At 39.1% G+C, this 19,724-nt stretch overlaps 1 protein-coding gene across 7 annotated transcripts in view; it reads left to right on the forward strand.

The window, feature by feature from the left end:
* The window catches only part of UBP14 (ubiquitin-specific protease 14), a 141,293-nt gene extending 121,889 nt beyond the window's left edge, over window positions 1-19,404 (forward strand). For 6 of the 7 annotated variants that reach the window (XM_089428636.1, XM_089428637.1, XM_089428635.1 and 3 more), the window contains one exon: window positions 18,964-19,404. In XM_089428636.1, coding sequence (XP_089284762.1) covers window positions 18,964-19,157 — 194 coding nt within the window. In that variant the 3' untranslated portion in view covers window positions 19,158-19,404. The remainder of the gene's footprint in view (window positions 1-18,963) is intronic. The other variant, XM_089428641.1, reaches the window with a different exon arrangement.
* Window positions 19,405-19,724: the final 320 nt, after the last annotated feature.

The following is a 19,724-nucleotide window of genomic DNA, read 5'->3' on the forward strand; positions in this document are numbered from 1 at the left end:
ACCCGTAGCAAGGTCTAATCCAAGAGGCTGGGTACCTCAAGGATCTTGCCCCTCATCGCCTGTAGTCCGTCTGACGACAACTCGATGTCTCCCCACTTTTGCTCAAGTGGCGTGTGAGCACTCATGGCACCATCATTGTTAGTCTCCACTTCCTTCTCTGCCCTTGCTGGCACAACCTTGGTCTCGAAGGCCTCTCCCTTGATCTTCTTCCTTGGACATTGGGTCGCATAATGACCCAGCTCCCTATGGTGGAAGCATTTGACCTTGGAGAGGTCCTTCTTCTTTCATTTCTTCTGCTTTCCCTCAGATGCTAGGGGAGCATCCACCTCCTCCTCCTTCTTGATTCTGATCCCCTTGCCGTTGCTTCCCGCCTTGCTTAGCATTCTGATCTCTTCTTGTTGAAGAGCAACCTACATTTCCTCCCAATCTGGAAGGGTCGCCTTGCCCAATATGCTCTGGACAAACACCTCCCAGTCTTCTGAGACTGCGTTCTGGGCTGTTCTCACCATCAATTCTTGATCCGGCGTGGCTCCTATGGAAGTCAACTTATCCCGGATCTCCTTCAATCGATCGAGGAAGGGGTCAATCTGTTCTCCCTCCTGCATCTAATATGGTTGCAGTTGATTTTCTAGTAACATCCTTCTCTGCATAGAAGTATGCTAGTACAATTTCTTTAGGGCCTACCACATCTCATTTGCCGTGTCTTTTTTGGCAATATGTGGTACTACATGGTCCTTGACCCCGTCAAGAATGATGCTCTTGGCCCTCGCCATTGCCTCCTCGTACTTGTTGTTATCAGCGGGGTCAAGTGGGATTGCTATCGTCCTCAAGGCGAAGTGCTTGAGACGATTCCTGTCTAGAACGGATAAGATTATGGCCTTCCAGACTATGAAATTTGAGACTCCGTCCTGTTTGTCCTAGTCTCTTACCTCGTTTAGTGCCATCTCATTGCTCCTCTACTTCCCTCCTGTAAGTTCTTGGTGTGACTCCCTCTGAGCCTCTATTGCCCTCTTGGAAACCCTTCTGCCACTGTCGAGATGCCCCCACTCCGATCATTAGTGCAGCTGCATCACTGATCCAAATTTCTCAGCTAGAAATCCTCAGTAGCAACTCTCTCCTCCTTGGCCTTGCCCTGTTAGGTACTGTTCTAACTACAGTACCCCACCAAATCCACTCTGCAACTTACCCACAGCCTCCTAAACCCCAACAAACTGAAGGGTAGAGATCGTAGGCTCTGCGCAATTAGGCACCGGTTGAAATGCTCCCCTAGCTAATTGCGTCAACCCTCCCGGTCTCTTCGTGGCTTTGTGTGAGCCTTTTTTGCCTTTGTCAGTCTCTGTGCTGGCCTCTTCCTGGCTCAATCTTGATGACGCAAGCACTGTGTCACCCCATCCTTGCTGCTACTCTGCTAGGAACAACTTCTTTCACTCGGGACATCTGTTTTCTGCTGCTGCTTCTCTGCTCGACTGATGTCCTCAGTTCTCCTGTGATCTGCAACCACGCTCTCATACCATGTTGGAATTTTTAATTCTAACCAGCTAGAAATTCTTCCTGTACTATCTAGTTTATTTCACCTGCTTGTTTAATTACTTAACAAGTTATTTAACCATGTAAATACTGAAAATAAACAAAAGGACAGTCTCAACACATTACAAATCATGGACTGAAGGAAACAGAAACAAGCACACAAGTGACACTGTTGTTTTGGACTAATGTCCTCAGAAAAACCCAATGTGGGAAAACTGGTGCAACTAACTGAGGGTTTGATTTATTAAGTAGTTTCAGAATACAATATGGGTGTCAAATCCGGCTCACCCAACAGAGAAAAATCTTGGCAGTAGTACCTCTCTACTCGGAGGCAGATATTTCAGTTGAAACCACGGATAAACACTCCGGCAGCTCCACAGCTCCAATCTGCCCCACGAAACCCCAACATCAGCCTCTAGGGACTATGTCAACCTCTCTCTGGCCCAATGTTAGCCCAACGTCACTCTAGCTTGGCCTGCGTCAGCCTCTAGAGGCACTGCATCAATCCTTTGGCCTTCTGCGTCACTCATGCCGGCCCTGTGAGGCACTGCGTAGCTCCTGGCTGGCTATGCGTGAGCCCTGGCTGGTTCTGCGTGAACCCTTGGCTGCTTCTGTGTCCTTCTCTCCGGCTACTGCGCTGATCCTCTTGGTCTTATCTCTGCCTCTCTGCTTCTATATTCACTGCCCCTCAGCTGCAACTTTGATCACTCTCTCAATTTTCTTAGCAAACCCAGCCCCAGAAAGTCGAAATCTTGATCTCTTGGTGTGTTCTCCAAGTGACCCTCAAGCCTCCTCTTATACTTTTTTCGTTGACAAATCAACAACTGAGATTAAGTCCCTAATCAACGGCTAAGATTAGATCTTGTTTGATCCACGACTTTTGGACCATTTTAACACAGTTTTATATTAATTCACATTAATATTTTTTCCCCCAAGTTTAGACTTAGGGACTCCATTAAAAATATTAATTATTTTAATATCTCCCAAAATGTTTAGAATCTGCCCAAACCCTTTCTGGGTATTGGAGATCTCATGTGCCTTAGCCTCTCCACCAATTTTCGTGGCTAGAGCGCATTCGATGCTACCCCAAATCAACAAAGTACTGAACATGGACTCCAAAAGATGTGATCATTTCGACCCTCCACAATCAAGCCTATAACTTTACAAACCCGTGCATTGTCCGTAATGAGTTGGACAACATTATGTGGCCACACACTTTCTATTACATCAATAAGAATTGTGGATATGAAACATGCATCTTTTTCTATTCCACTGCAATCAACAACCTTCAAAAACATTGCCTCTTGGGGACATACTGCAACAACATTAATTAATGGACGATTTCTTTAGTCTCTCCATCCATCAGAAATGATGGACACCCTTGTTTCTGCCCATGTATTCTGAATTGACCGTCGCTGTCTATTCACATATTGTCTCTCTGATGCCAACAAAGTAGTGCCGACCTTTTCACATCCAGGGCTTTTGCACCCTTTTGGCGCTTCATTAACTACCTTAATCATTTGTTGCTAATAAGGGGAACACACCAAATTGAATGTTAGCCCATTTGTATAAATACAAAAAGCTACATGTTCATCGACTATGTCTCTACCTTGATTATTGAAAGTTGCTTCACGAGGGCCTAGAATGGGCCTTCTATTAGTTATGGAAGCAGGCCTAGATGGTAATGGAGGCCTAGTTGTAGAGCTTTGCACATGGTGTTTTCCCTTAGCAAACTTCCTATTAGCAGCTTCTTGCAAAGATGCATAGAATTTCATTTTTCTAGGACTCTAACCTTGGCCAGGTTTGCCATTTGCATCTTTTGGCCTAGTGCATACTTGCACCCCTGTGTTAGTTTGAACAGTAAGATGGGCCTTCACTCTAGTATATGAGCCATTTTTTATATCTTGGCATTCATTGCACTTCCATTTAACTGAACCACCTTCGGGTGTTTTCCAATAATCTACACACTCTGCCATAGAGGAGATTTTGGGTCTGTTTTGATGATTTCCCCTTCACTATGCTCATGTTGTGATGGTTCCATACTGATAATGGTCTATAGGTTACTGCATATAAAATTCAAATTAAAATATAAAATCAATAAACAATTAAAAATTAAAATACACAATCAAATACATAAAAATTAAAATACATTAAAATTTAAGAAGAAATACATTAAAAATAGTAAATACTTTATATCAGGATCCGCCAATATCAGGATCTGCGGACCCGCCAATGTTGACCCTTCCTATGCCAGATCTGACAACATAGCATATTAGTGAGCATACCTGTTTTTTATCGTTTAGAACTATTTAATACTCTTGTTTTCTTATTGTCCCTAAATTGTACTTTGTGATTTCTGATTTACTTAGTTGAGGGAAAGAACATACTTAGTCGATATTAGGTTGATTTAACCTCCTAGGTGCCATATTGCATACCTTAGATCACTTAGGGAAGCCCTTTGTAGTGGAAAAGCACCAACTTGAAGAGAGAAGTGATTAGGAATGAGGTGACGTTAGCTCTATTCCTAGGAGTTATTTGGCACTTTCTAGTTTTGTACGAAAGAATTTTTGGGTGATAACATTTTGATAGCATGTCTAGAGTTCATGTTAGGGCTTCCCCACTAATAGTGCAATTACACACGCTGAGGAGATTGATTTATTTCTATAATTATATGTCACCTAACGACTCCACTTGGTAGGAAATACCTAGATGAATACAAAGTAATTCATCTATTACTTTTTTGTTTCAATTCTTCTCGGTTCTCTAGTTTTCATGTTTGAGTTCCTTGACTAATATCCTCTTTATTATTTTGCACATGGGCCATAATATTTCCATGGATTGTGCACCTCTTAATTTTACAATCTTTCCACAATAATTATATGAATTTCTAGGTAAGTTTTGGATGTCTCTCCTCTCCTTTGACAGGGATGATGCATTCACAATTGAGGCACATTTTGAAAATTTACGATTTACGTCGATGATGCATTAATTGAACATAAGGATCTTAGGATGAAGTTGAGGATGCATAGTCTTTAGCAGGATGCACTAGTATGGTTCGAGCTTCACCCAATGCATGTATCACTACTTTTGCTAGCCTTGAAGATGCTTTTAGATATGGATGGGTTGGATAAGTTCAATAGAAATTAACAATGTTGCATGACTCGTAGTCGTATAAGACTTGTCTGGCTATTGACTCAGTGACCCGTATAAGACTTAGGAACAACCCGAATAAGACTCGGCAAAATTTTCCCGCCATTTTCCCTTTCCCTCTACATGATCTCCAAAGAAAATAAAAATAAAAAAATCCAAATTTGAGGATCTCCACAGGTCTTATGCGGGTCTTCACGGGTTCAATGCGGGTAGCTGGGTTTTATCCAGGTTTTGGCGAGTATGGGTAGAAACTGCAGGTTCTATGTGAGGGTCCTATGTAGGTCATATGCGGGTCTTCACGGGTTCAATGCAGGTAGTTGGGTTTTATGCGGGTTTTGGCGAGTATGGGTAGAAACCGCGGGTTCTATGCGAGTGACTTGTCTCGCTATAAAACTCGTCAAGACCTGCAAGGGTTATAAGAGTCGTGCTACACTGGAAATTAACTTGACTCCTCTAGTGTTTACCCAGATTGTCCAAGCTAAGTGCGAAATGCCTTAGCCAAAGTCTTGGACTTTGCTAACTCTCTGAATTTGGCAAATGATTTTCTAAGACAGATGCGAGGCTTTTTCCCAAGGTTTGTACTTTACATATATATTTTCATGCTTTGGATTCTGAATTTGGTTTCATTTTGGGAAAAGTGCATTGGAAAATGCTCCCTGAAGATTTAAATACAACTTGTACTTTCCAGAAATCTAGAATGTTTTGTCATTAACAAATCTAATCAAGATGATAGTGCTTGTGAAAATTGTTCTATAGATTCCAAACATAGTTGACATGTGTAGAAATTACGATGATGAGGGTGATCATTCTGAGTAAGGGACGAAGGCAAAGCATTATCTTTTTTCATCCTATAAAAGGAATGATATGTGACATTGATTCTAATAATGATTCTTCCATCTCTTTTCATTGTGAACATAATGATGAATTAAAAGGAGTTGAGAATGTTAATTTGATCCTCAACGTAGTGAAGATAGTCCCTTTTCCTCAAGTTCTATGTTTGATTTGGAACAAGAAGAATTTTATAGAAGTTTATAAATCCAATGAAGATGTCTTTATACCATGGATGCCTTACGCATTATTGAATAAGTATCTCAAGTAGAAGAAACAATGCAACATTGTGACCGTCATCGATAAGAAACAATGCAACTTGTGTGGTATATTCTCCCAATTGGCCTCCTCTCGATTGTCGTCCCAATTTTTAATTGCTCCTTAGAATAATGGAACAATCACTTCAAGTGGTAGTGCAAATAGCCAAGCTTTTTGCTCAATCTTGTTTCAATCCACACGATGGATGAAACTATTGGTGTTCCATACCTTAAACACTTTTTTGTTCAAGAGGTATTAACAACCCGTGGAAGCACTTCACTACCAAATGCTAAGGGCAAAAGCTGCCATACATGTTCTACCAAGAGATAGAAATCAATTTATCTCGATCTAACCACATGGTTCAAACCAATTGTCAACGTTTTTGACATTGGCATCGACAAAAAATTGGTAAGGGTCCAACAAAAGAAAAAAATTGTAAAAATCGGGAAAATATCGGTATAAAGTGGCAAACATCGAAAAAAAATACGAAATAATTCCTATTTTTTTTGAAAATTTAAAGCAACAATGACATCAAATAAATGTATTACCACATAAATATGAAATAGAACTAACATATAAGATGTTTAATGCTAAATATGAAATAGCACTAACATATAAGATGTATAAGATGTTTAGTGCTACATCACACATCAACATGCAATCATGTCTTGAATCCTAAGGCCTGACTCAACCGCAAAATATCAACAAAAAATATAATAAATGTATCTCATCATCTACAATGAAATTAGATACATAAACTAGTGATTTCCTTCGCCCCTTTTACGTCCAAAGGTAATGACTTTTCCTCTAGAGGAAGATGGCCCTAGGGCTTGTAAGAAGAAGTAGGAGGTAGACTTTGACATCCTCTATTGGTACCCATACTATTGCTAAGTCTAACTCATTCTGTTTGAGGCCTTGAAGGTGGTGGTGTCACCTCCTCCTCTCTTTTACCTTTCTCTCCCTTGTTACCTCCTTTAATAAATTAGGGATTGATTTCATCACATGCTTCTCATGCTCAACACTCCATGCTGTAGTGGTTTCAGTGCCATTCAATGAGATGTTGTCCAAGTCGGGGTTTTTTTGAAGTTGCCTAACCCATAATTGGAGATTGTAGTAGAGGTAGACCTTGTCATTATGGTGCTGAGACACAACCTGTATGCGAGTCATAAATTAGAGGGCGACAAGACAAAAAATAAGTTATAATTTATAATGGGTTCTTCTTGGTGTGCATTTTTTCAAATGTCATCTAATTGTGCTCACATCTAGGGGAGCTAAATGTTTGGTTGAACTCCCAAATGGCAAGCTTTTGGATATTGGATACTTTTACGCCATAGATTGTCCACAAAGCATCTACAAAATATAAGAGAAGCATAAGAAAAAAACATTGAAATTTGAAAGTTGAAAGCTAAAACAATGTAGGAAGAGATAATGAAATTTGAAACAAAAACTTACTTGGCATTTTGGTCTTCCTATTATTGATAGCTATGTTAAAGCCAAATTTTCCGCTTACCATCTTTGTATCGCCATTTCTTTAGAATATCCTCTGAACACAAGTGGTGATCCATCACCTTAGCATCAAATTTGCAACTACAGGAGTAAGAAAATGTAGGTTTGAGGTAGATCCCTGTAGCATGAATGGGGTGAAGGAGTGTATTGTTTTATTGCTCATCAATCACTCTCCATATCAATATTTGGTTCTCAAACTCATCATTTTGTTTATCCTCATAATATGTACGGATGGCTTATTTGGCCCTATCCATGGCCTCATATGAGTAGCCCATTGTGGGCTTGTGTCTATTAGCCAATTAAAGAACCTTTACCAAAGGTTCAGTAACAACACACCTCCTCCACTTCGCTCAAAATCTCTCTTGATATGAAATTAGCCTTCATATGGCGTCCCCCTTTGGTTTGCCGCTGAAAGGTAAAGCAAGCTATTCCTTTGAAAGAAACTTTCTCTTCACATCCCACATAGAAATCAAGAGAGATAGAAGAGCCCATAAGCTAGTGGCCAATCGTGTAATGGTAGGCCACACCAACTCCTTGTTATTGGTGAATCTTCTCATCAGGGTAAGCGTAAATGCATGATCTCCTCCATTGGTTTGCATATGAAAGATAAAGCATGCCATTCCTTTGAATGAAACACTCTTCACATCCCACGTAGAAGTCAAGAGAGATTGAAGAACCTTAAAGCTAGTGGAAAACCGTGTAATGGTAGGGCACACCAACTCCTTGTTATTGGTGAATCTTCTCATCAGGCTAAGTACAAATGCATGATTATATATAATTTTTGTTATGATCTTGGATGATTCAACATTATCCTTAATACACGGAATTTTTCCTATATTCTCTAACACCAATTCAATATCATGTGTAGCACAAGGTGTCCTAAACAAGGTAGGATACCTCTACATAAGAACTTGATGATGGCAACATAATTCACAACGTTGTTAGTTATGAGTTGGATAACATTTTGTGGACCTAACTCTTGAATCAACAAATCCAACACCTCACATAATAATTGTGCATCTTTAATATGTGTAGATGCATCTACAAATTTAATAAGCATTTCCCCCTTGGAACAATTAACCAGGAAGTTAAAAAGGGTCCTATCCTTTTAATCTATTGAACCATTTGACATAATAGTGCATCTAGTGGGTTCCCATCCTTAAACTCCTCCAATCTAGCAGTGCAATTGACCTTTTCATCATAGGAAGGGCTTTGTATGCTAGGCCAACTATGGCAACAACATCAAGCAAAGGCTGGTAGAATAGGTTGTTCTTGGCAATGATGAAAGGTCCTACCCTTCTAATCAATCCAACCATTTGACATCACAGTGCATCCAGTGGGTTCCCATGATGCCTTAGACTCCTCCAGTCTAGTAGTGCAATCAACCTTTTTATCACAGGAAGGGTCTCTGTATGCTGGGCCAACTATGGCAACACCATCAAGCATAGGCTGGTAGAATGAGTTGTCCTTGCCAATGTTGAAAGGAACACCACTTCATAGAAAACACCTACCCACCAACTCATTAGTGTATTCCTTCCCCCTTTATTTAAGCACTAACTTAATTGAAGGTTGTGCAACAGGTGTGGTTCTAGGGACAAAAAATGATGAGGCCCACCATTGTAAAACGTGATGTTAAAGAAACACTCTCACTTCTTCCTCACACTCCTCTTCTTGCAACTTAGATTTTCATAGCTTCCTTATTCTCCATGGTGACATCCTTATCTTGCAGTGCTTTGGTGGCAATGTAGATGTTTTTTGGACTTGCACAAAGTTCTACATCATATCCCAGAATTTATGCTAGGTGGAATTTCAATCAAGGGATATCTCCCATCATATTCTTCCCACACGACTTGCAATTCAAAGTTAGTCTATTGAACACCCCTTCCGAGTTCACCATATTCCCATGCACGGTCCAAAGTTTTGGTTTTCAATGTAATGATTAAACCTAGGGCACAAAAAAATTGAAAAAAATTAAAATCAACATTTTAAAATTAAAAGACAAAAAATGCATAGAAAATAGAAATATAAAATTTACATTTGACCTGTCAAAAATTCATTTAAAAAATAAGAGGTGGACGTACATGTAAATAAACCACCAACTCTAGGAATTTCCCCAAAAGGAGGATTTCCTAGCAGCTCCCCCCAAAATAAAAGGAGTACTTCTGGACATCCCCCATGAAAGAGGGACTTTTGGGCATCCCCCATTTTTTCCTGTAAAGGATTAAAATATGCAAAAGAAAACAAAGAGAAAAACAATATATAGATAAACCGACCTCACTTTCACTCTTTGATGCTCATTTTTTTTCAGTGTTTCTTTTCCATTGTTAATTTTCAGTTTTAATTTTTGAGTCTTGAATCTAGACACTGGTGACCTTAGACCAAATCTTTGACATGTCACTCTTTAATATTTTTTAGTTTGAGTAATTTCAATTTACTATTTTAGACATCAGTATGTACTATTTTTCATAGTACTAATTAGATTCTAGAATGATGAATTTAAATCAATATATTAATATTTTTTTATTTCTGTTTTATTTTTGGTTTATAAATCAATGTATTTCATTATTGAGTCTAAATCTGAATCACATTTTTACAATTTACAAATTTGAATATAGTTATATTTAATGTTTGGTATTTACAGTGTATAATGATAAATTTGCATGGGATGAATTGTCAGTGTTAGGATTTTATAATTATTATTTTTGTTTTAATATCTTTAGAGGCTGGGACGTCTATGCTAGGGAACTTGATGTACCCTTGTTCGCCTTGAATTTCTCAAAAATCTGGGGTTCTTCCACATGCTCCCCATGTGCTTCTCTCCACTTCTGAGCTCCCTTGTCCATGAAACTTGGTGGAACATTGTGAAATTTTGAAAATTTAAAGTCTACGAAAATTATATGAATGGGATATGAAATTTTACTCTTTCCATATGGAGTCCACGAAGGTTCTGTTAGCCCCCTAAATTTGCCCCTTGCAAATTTGGAGAGTTAAAGGCCAACACATTTCATTAGTTTGGAGGTTCAGAGACAGATACAAATATATAGGTTGGGGGTTGGTTCCCAGGAAGACTATGTTGCAGGATTTATTCAATGATGGTTCAGATACATCAAAACAATTGAAACCATCATGAAGAAGTCATGTCCATGACAAATCAATTGAATAGGGCAAAGAAACAGGAAGATACATTGTCAAGCCACCTTGAACAAAGGCATAAAAGCTTGAACAAACTTGAAGCAAAGATTGGTCAATACAAGGAAGAGGTCTCCTCTTAAATTTCAACTAGAAGAAGCAAGAAAGCTAGGACAAGGAGCAGAGAAGAAAATGGAAGCATCGATAAACATAGAAGGACAGGTTGATGAAACAGAAAAGGAGAGAAACAACATGATATGCCAACTGAAAGCAAAGGATGAAGAGTTATTCAAACTAAAATCCGACCTCAACCTTCTCAAGGCCGAAACATGAAGAAATCTAGCTAAAGAAAATGAAGAAATCTTCAAAATGAAGTTAGATATCATCTCCCTTAAAATAGAAGCAAATGAAGCAACTTGTATCAAGGAAGAGATTGAGAAACAACTTGCTAAGAAGAATAATGATTGCAAAAGATTGGAAGAAGAGATTGTCTCCCTCAGAAAAAAGGTTGAAGGGATGGACAATTTTTTGAAGAGCTCCCAAGCCTTGGATGACATGCTCAGCTATCAAAGATCCCCATTTGATAAATCAGGTCTTGGCTATGAAGGAGAATCCTCAAGCAAGAATGATAATTCTTCAAACAAAAAGGATGTGAGGAAGCCAGAAAGAAATATTAATGCTCCCAGTTCCAGCAAAGGCAAGGATAAGAGTCAAGGCAACAATGAAGGAAGTCCCGTTCCAAGAAGAAATGTAGATGATGTCAAGGATGCAAGAAACAATGGTTATAATCAAAGGATCTCAAGGCAGAAAGACTTCAAGTACATCAAGGAAACCTTCTTCTCCCAGGTACCAAAGTATATTTCTTGGTTATTGTTATTCTTGTACAAACTTTGGACACATGGCAAAAGATTGTAGGGCTTATCACAAAGATAGACATTATGGTCCCCGACAATCTCCGAGAAGCAATTCTGCAGGAAGAAATCATGAATTCTTATTCATGAACAACATAGAATGCTTCAAGTGTCATAACATTGGTCATATGGCACATGATTGTAACTTAACTTGGGTTCCTACACAAGCTAGAACCATGCCAGAGAAGAAAGTTACACAAGTATGGAGAAGAAAGCAAATACAATCTGAAAATCTCCTGAACTCTCCAGCCAACAACACATGTTGTTGACTTGATGAAGATATCCTTGATATTCCGAGTGTTTGATGATGGGATTCTACCAAAAAGAGACCATGCATACAGTTAGGGGGAGCCTGTGATTCTTGATCATTATTGCAGAAGCTATTCGTGAAAGGGTCCTTGTGAAATCCTTGATGAGCTATATTAACAATCATTCTTTGATAAAGATCATTTCTCAGGAGCACTACATTGAAGAACATGATCTTTTAACCATTCTTTGGACTGTTGTTGAAGATGTTTTCCACTTGATCACTAAGCAGAAATTGGAGCAGCAGAGAAGGCCATCTAATGCTAGAGAAATAGGGCAAATAACTATGTTGCTGGTATTACAAAAGTTGAATGTCTCGACTCAGGGATATGATGTGAGAATAGGTAAATCAAGGACAGTAATAGAGGCAACCTTCAAACAAACATACACATCTGGGAATGGAGCTTGAAGCAAGAGCAGTTGGTAGCATCTAACATAATTGAAGCATTGCAAAAAGTTGTCAACCAGTAGAAAGAATTTAAAAGACAGTCACGGATTGGATATAAAAAAGGGGAGAATGTTGTGCTGTCGAATATAGCTCAGCAACTTAAGGAGAAGCACATAGATATAAAGGAATCCTGATTTGAAGAAAGATAGCGAGAATGACAATTTCAGTGGCATTTTCTCTTGATTCAGATTGTGAAGGCCTCTTAATTCTGACTGTGGAGACAACAGAATACGATGTAGAAGCGTAAAAACTTGGACTTGGACATTTGGTGTATGACTATTTGGAGTCTGTTTTGAAGCATTGAAGTGGAGCATCTTTAAGCATTGTTGAAGCCATGATGAAGAAGTTCTGAGACATGAAGAGGGGATAATGTGCTAGCTGATGATGAGGCAACAATCCTTCTATCTTGAGTAAAAAGAAGAGCACCACGACAGGGGGAGTCCTTGTGCACTCCTTTGCCATTGATGTCAAAGGGGGAGAGAAGAAGAATATTGCCACCAATGACAAAGGGGGAGATTGTTGATCTAGATTGTCATTGATGTCAATATGGCAATATTTTGGATAGTAAATAATGATGTGAAGCCAAGCAGAGAAGATTCGTGAAGCAACAGGAGTAGGAAGAGTTCATCGAAAGCCATCAAAGAAGAGCTATCAGAGCAGAGAAGAGCTTTTGGAGCAGTATCAGAAGTCATATGAATAAAGAGAAACTATAGGAGCGACGAGCCAAGACAATGTAGATCTATCGCATATGCCAAAAGTAAGAGCCATATCGGAGGAAGCAGTAAACCATGGGAACTCTTTTGACAACATATAATATTGGCAGATATCATATTGGCAGTATATCGGACCCGCTGCACCATTATAACATGACTTATGAAATATCACATCCGCAGTAATCGCAAGTTTCAAAGGAATGTTAAAACACCGATTGCGATATAATACGCAGACCTGATAGCTCTATTAGAATATACCTTTATGTAGTATCTGGCCCAGGTATTGGGGAAGCTACGCAAATCATAAGGGTTGTCACCGTCGGACCATCGATTGCGATAAGACTTGTGAATTCGACCGCGGATTGCGATATTCGCTGTGGACTCGACAGATCTATTGACGATGGTTCAATATTATATCGCGTTCGTTTCATCGATAGTATGAATATCGACCATGTTACATCGGTGATGTTAAGAGTTGCGATTGTGCGATTTCGGATAATTGCGACTGTGATGAATAACGTGGCATGTGGGACCTCCATCTGGGCCTTGTGAATATTAAAAAGGGCCTCTCTGATATATTGCGTAGTAAGAGACCTCGAAAAGTTGCGATTGCGATTCGCAGTGACGTGGCATATGGGGACCGCCAGACTTCTATCATAATATGGGTATAGCCTCTCCTACAATGCGATTTCTGTAAAAAAGCTAAGTTATAATTGATTGAATATTAACAAAAGGCCCTCCGATATATTTAAATATACCACCTCGTGCACAAGTTGGCCCCTCCACCAATGAACGGGTCATTTCTTTTATTAGCAAAACTGATATATATATATATATATATATATATATATATATATATATATATATATATACACACACACACACACACAAGTTAAAACGATTCACTTGAGGAGGGTGATTTGGGCAAAGGTTACAGAGAGAAGAAGTAATAGTTCACAACTCGTGAACTTGAAGGAACAGAGGAAGCTGAAGATCAAGCTAGAAGGAAGAAAGCCGAAGGTCCAACAGGAAAGAAGGAAGGAGCAACTCTGTTGATTGGGTTAACCTTTGAAAGGCTCAGACTAGTGATGAATTAATCAAGTACAGAACACAACCTGAAGAACATTTCTGTGAAGGGAAAAATGAAGTTTCATCTGACATCGTTTGAAGGGAGCAGTAACCAGCACCAACATTGAAGTGTTTGTGAATTTATTTCTGGAAGTAGGAGATTGTGATAGCAAGAACAGTGAGAAGCAGTCACTCCTAAAATAGTTACCACAATAGTAAAGAACAGAGGGTTGAAAACAGAGAATTATCTTTGTGCAGACATTGAGGGCTTAGCGCAACCTATCAAAGATATCCTGTTGAAAAGCATCAGCAGATCTTGGAGACATTGTTGGAAATCATGATGGCTATTTAAAATCATCATGAGGTAACTTCTACAGACTCTGTTTGGGCAATATGAAGAGTTGTGAAGACTCCTTCATATGAAGACAGGTTGTCATGAATATAGCAGTGAAGCTGTAGGTTGATAGAATTCAGTGAAGAAGATTTTGGGAGCAGAGAATTACTATCAAACATATCTAGATAAAATATAGCAGTGGGTTGGAGCCCCATAGGGTTGGTGCCTTGACAAGATAGGGTCGGAGTCCTTGGGGTTGGTGCCTCAGAATTGAAAGGATTGGTGTCCTTGGAGTTGGTGCCTTTGACAAGACAGGGTTGGTGCCCTAGAGGTTGGAGCCTCACAAAAGACCAAGTTGGTGCTTGGCAACGGGTTGGAGCCCTATATATATTGTACCTGATTTATTGTAAAGATTATATTAATAAAAGCTTTTATTCCTATTGTTCATTTTGTGTTCTAAATATAATTGATTTTACTGGTAAAAATAACAATTGAAAAGAAACACTGATTCAACCCCCTCTCATTATTTTCAACAAGATTAACCCCCAAGCTGAGGTAAGAGAACAAGAATATAGTCAGAACTTGTTCTTTTCGCCGACCCCCCCACTAATCCATGCCCAAATGTGCCCAAGAAAAGGAAACATAAATACCCAATTACATAATTTAAAAGCTTATCTTCGGGGCTGGATGACTCACTTTCAAACATACGATCATAGCAGATGAGTGAGGGCACACAATGACTGGCTCAGGTGGCAGAGAATAGTAGCACATCGAGCTATTAGGTGGCTGAAAAGGGCTTTCTGGCTGCTGGTTGAAGACAAATCTAGGAGAATTTCTCCTATAGGGGTCACCCACTGGTGGTGGGTAACATGCTCTTCCATCCTCTCTCTGGTTGTATGTACAATTACATCACTCTTCACAAACAACATTTTCTTCAATTCAAACTGATATTGAAGCAAGGACTGAAGAGTAATGAAGTTGGTGGAAAAACGTGTGATTGCGAGATGCCACAACTCCATTTCTTGTGCATATGTAACAAAAGCATGGTCATATATGAGCTTGGGGATACTACTAGCCATACCAATCAGCTCCTCGATGAAGGAGAGTTTCCTCATATGCTCAAACATCAAATCAAATAATGTATAGCACATGGAGTCTGAAACAATGAGCGGTGCCTGTCCATAAGCATCCTACCAGCAACGACATAATTAATTGCATTATCTGTTATGATTTGCACCACATTATGCAAACCAATCTCTTGAAGGAACCCTTTCATCAACTCACATGTCATTGCTGCATCTTTTACATGTGCTGATGCATCTACTGATTAAATAAACTTGTTACCTCTAGGACAATGTGCCAAGAAATTTAGAAGGGTCCTACCCTTCCTAGCTGTTTAACAATCAGACATCAATGTGCATTTAGAGACCTCCCATGATTGCTTCAACTCTGCCGATCTAGAGTTGATGTCCTCTTTTTCTGCTTGAAGGATTTCCCCCCACAACTCATATTTTGCACTTTTATACTCTGGGCCCACAACGTCGATGGCATCACACATTGGCTGCCAAAATGGATTGTTTTTGGTGATGCTGAGAGGTAAGCCACTCCAGAAAAGACACCTCCCCATGACTTTTCTGCTTTTTTCTCCTCCCTTTTTTTCATCACTACCTGATGGAAAGTTGTGTTCCAACTCAGTTTATGAAACAAAAAAATGATCACCTCTCGGTAGGTGAAGTTGTGGAGCCCCTCCCACTACCCTCAGCCTTAGAAGTAGACAACCTTGAAGATATTCCTGCATGTTCGGCCCTGTTTGTAGCTGCCTCTTTCTTTTTTCATTTTGCATGAATTGCATCATGCACAACTCTCATAACCTCTGGGATAGAAGACTTACAAATCTCAACATCATGCCCAAGGATTCTTAGTCAAATTGTATTTCAACTTGCTAACCCCTCCTGTCATGTGCTGGCCACAATTCGCAATTCAATCATTGCCGGTTTGTCCCATCTTCAGGTTCTCCACACTGCCAAAATGGGTCCAAGGCCTTTGGCATATTTGCAGTGGAAATGGACAGCTTCAAAACGCAACCCCAGGGAAACAAAAACACAAAAAAAGACATTAAATCCCCACTAGACAAAAAAATAACAGCCTATTCAGTTAAAAGATCAAACCTGGACATATATCAATTAAACAACTGTCCTCAACGTTTTACTTACCATGCAAGTGAAATAGAGTCCTGCCATCAATGCACATGTTTTAAAGGCCTTTAAAGCTCTACCAAAATCAGTTTGAGCACAAGCCATATCAAATAACCACCTGGACATACATAAATTAAACAACTGTCGTCAACATTTCACCTGGCATGCACGTTAAATAGAGTCTTGCCATCCAGGTGCAATAATATGAGAACATATAAATACAGTAATTATTTAGGCTGCCATTGGAGAGAGGCCTGCATTAGGAGGATTATCTGTCATTCAAGGCAGCTCGAAATCTCATGCTTTACATCAGGCATCATTAAATTTGCTTCTCAAATTACCAGATAGGTATAGAAATGTTTAGTGATCATTTTTCTTATTCTAATGGAAAATTACAGGGTAGGAAATGACAGCCAAGTTTATTGTAAACTTTATCTTGTGAGAGTGAAGTAATGTGAATGAAATATGGAGGACAAAATAGATTGATATCAAACTTGTAAAACCAGTGTATGATAAATTTGCTTGTTCTCATGTAAATGTTTGAAATTGTTGAGAAATCAAACAAAGAGGCAAGCAGGCCTAAATCTATGGAAAAATATCATTACATTGTGGGATTTAAGAACATACCTGTGAATGGAAGATGACAACACCATTTGGCTGCTTTGGCAAATGAACTTGAACCCTTGCTCCACCAAAAAATCATTACTGGTGATGATGATGGTTGTTTGGCCCTCAATCCCTTCTTGAAGATGATCACAAGCTCTTCTCCTTCCTTCTCCAACAACAAACAAACAGAAATGAGGAAAAAAACCACAAATTCGCCTTAGAACCCTGCGGATCCACAGGCCAGGCGATTTTTTATGCATGGTGCAAAATCTCAGCTGCACTTGCTGTTTCTAAAAAAATCGCGATATTTTCAAAGTGCAAAAAATACCAGATGAGTTAAAACTCACTGGCAAGGGTTAAAACTCACGTTTTTCATAACATCAGCCAAAAATTGCCGATGTTATCAACACTGTAAAAAAATACCCCCACACAAAATGAAATGAAATGACAGATGAGTTCTTGAGCTGAATGAAATGAAATGGCATAAACATGTGTACAAGTAGGTTAATCAAAGACAGAAAATACCAGAAAGTAAAGGAGAGCCAGTAAAGAAACATAGCCTGAATTGAGATGTCACTGCCACAAGAAGGGTGTCATCCCTGTTTATCATTTGAATTGATAGTGCAGATTTCAACACGAAGTGTCTGCCTTGTGATGTCCTACTGATAGGGTCCTTGGGAGTAATTTTGGGAGGCACCAAGCACTCTTGATGGTGGTTTATGCGGAGGATGGAGTAGCACTCTCAAAATCTATTCCTGAAGAATTTCTAGTAGAAGGAAAGAAACTAGTAATCATCTCTGAGTAGGGGTCTTTCAGCAACAGCTCTCCAAAGTGTCTCTGATCCTCCTAGCACCTTTCATCATGGCAGAGTCTGGAGCTTGGATGGTACAAGCCGGGGAACAAATCAGGACCATCCTTTTGTTGCCCAGCTGAGTGGATACAGGGTGACTGACTCTCCATTGTACCAGACTGGATGAAAGGAGGCAATCTATGCAGCTGGCGCTGAAGAGTGCTGTAGGAGATGTCCTTTGAGACAAAAGGTCTCTTTAATATAAAAGGAAAGGACAACTGATTGGAGTATCTAAAGAATGTTTACAAAGATGTGCATGAGAGTTTGTTGAGGCAATGCAACCTTCTCTTTAACTTATAATAGACAGGACTGTAAAAAGGAAACGGTCCTTGGTCTATACCTCGAACAAAGAGCAAAGTTTGCAGATCCTTTCCTTTCTTGGAAAATGGTGATATGTCTCAATCCTCCACTAATACTAGCACACTTGAACCTGGCTGCAAGGAAAGCTAAGACCATGTAACGGATGAAACTGAACTTGTTTGAATCCCAGAGAGAGAGAGAGATTTGTCTGTTGATGTTTTGTGGAGCTGAACTTGGAAGATGGTGGTTTGATGGACTTAGTATTGGCCCCCTTCCCTCACAACAGCTCAGTGAGGATGTAACATGAGAAATATAGTGATTTGATTTAGAATTATGTTTCAAAATTGCCTGTGGTATTTTTCAATTTGGTTTTTATGGATCCTTACCAATATGCCTCGAGTAAGAACTAGCTCTATGATATATTCCATTAGTAAGAACATGCATTAGTTTAAACTTGTTCCCTGATATAATCGATATTCCTGCTATATCTATGTTACACATTCTTATTAGATTTAATTTTTCTTTTGAGATAAGTAGATCGGCCATTATTGACTGTGATGAGTAGGAATCAGATATGACCTGAAGATTGTTTAAAACTTTAACTTGAATACAAAGCTTGTAGTTTCAGACTTCTTATGATTTACAATGACATATTGATAAGAAGTCCTGTGACCCACTGTAGTTCCTGAAATAATACCTCATTTTAATTAAAAATAATTTTAAATTTGGAATATTTTCTATTTCCAGTGGTGGTTTCATTTTTTTTTTTTTGTCTATTAAAGATATATCACGTTATAATAGAGATTGACTTCTATTTCTTGTGGTTTACACCAGAATACAAGCTTATGGCATTTGTAAGTCACATGGGCACGTCTACTCAGTGTGGACACTACGTAGCACATATATTTAAAGAAGGAAGATGGGTCATTTTCAATGACTGTAAAGTCGCAGTTTCATCTGAACCCCCCAAGGATATGGGATATCTGTACTTTTTTGAACGTGTTCATGGACATGCTGGAACAGCTTAGGTTGAGAACAACACATTTCGTTTTCTTAGTCAGTGTGCATTTGGAAAGAGTGAGGGTTTGCCTTTCCCAACACCTTGAAGCAGTCACGGCGGAATCTTGTGTACATGAAGAGGCAATTATTTTTTTTGTGGGATTTCATTGTGACGAGCTACTTCTCTTACATTACGGGTGATTTTTCAATTGGCAATTATAAAGTCTTGGGAACCAGTCTAAATTTCATTCAATTAATGATCACTATTTGGTAGCAGTTCGAGTAGAGTGTTAATTTCTATGTATTTTTCAGGGTAAGCAGTCTGAGAGTAGTGTCAAGTCCTATGTTTTTTTCAAGGTAAACATTGCATCCTAAAACCTCCGAAATTACTAGAGGCTAGAACACAAGCATATCGAAATAGCCACCTGGACATATATCAATTAAACGACTGTCCTCAATGTTTTACTTAGCATGCAAGTTAAATATAATCCTGTCATCAACGCACATACTTTAAAATCCTTTAAAGCTATCAAAATCACTTGGAGCACAAACCATATCAAATAACTACCTGGACACACATAAATCAAACAACTGGT

The sequence above is a fragment of the Pinus tabuliformis genome, chromosome 4_2 (assembly GCF_031772625.1).
Source record: "Pinus tabuliformis cultivar Carrire ecotype Pingquan chromosome 4_2, CPIR1, whole genome shotgun sequence".
In the NCBI taxonomy this organism is placed as follows: Eukaryota; Viridiplantae; Streptophyta; class Pinopsida; order Pinales; family Pinaceae; genus Pinus; species Pinus tabuliformis.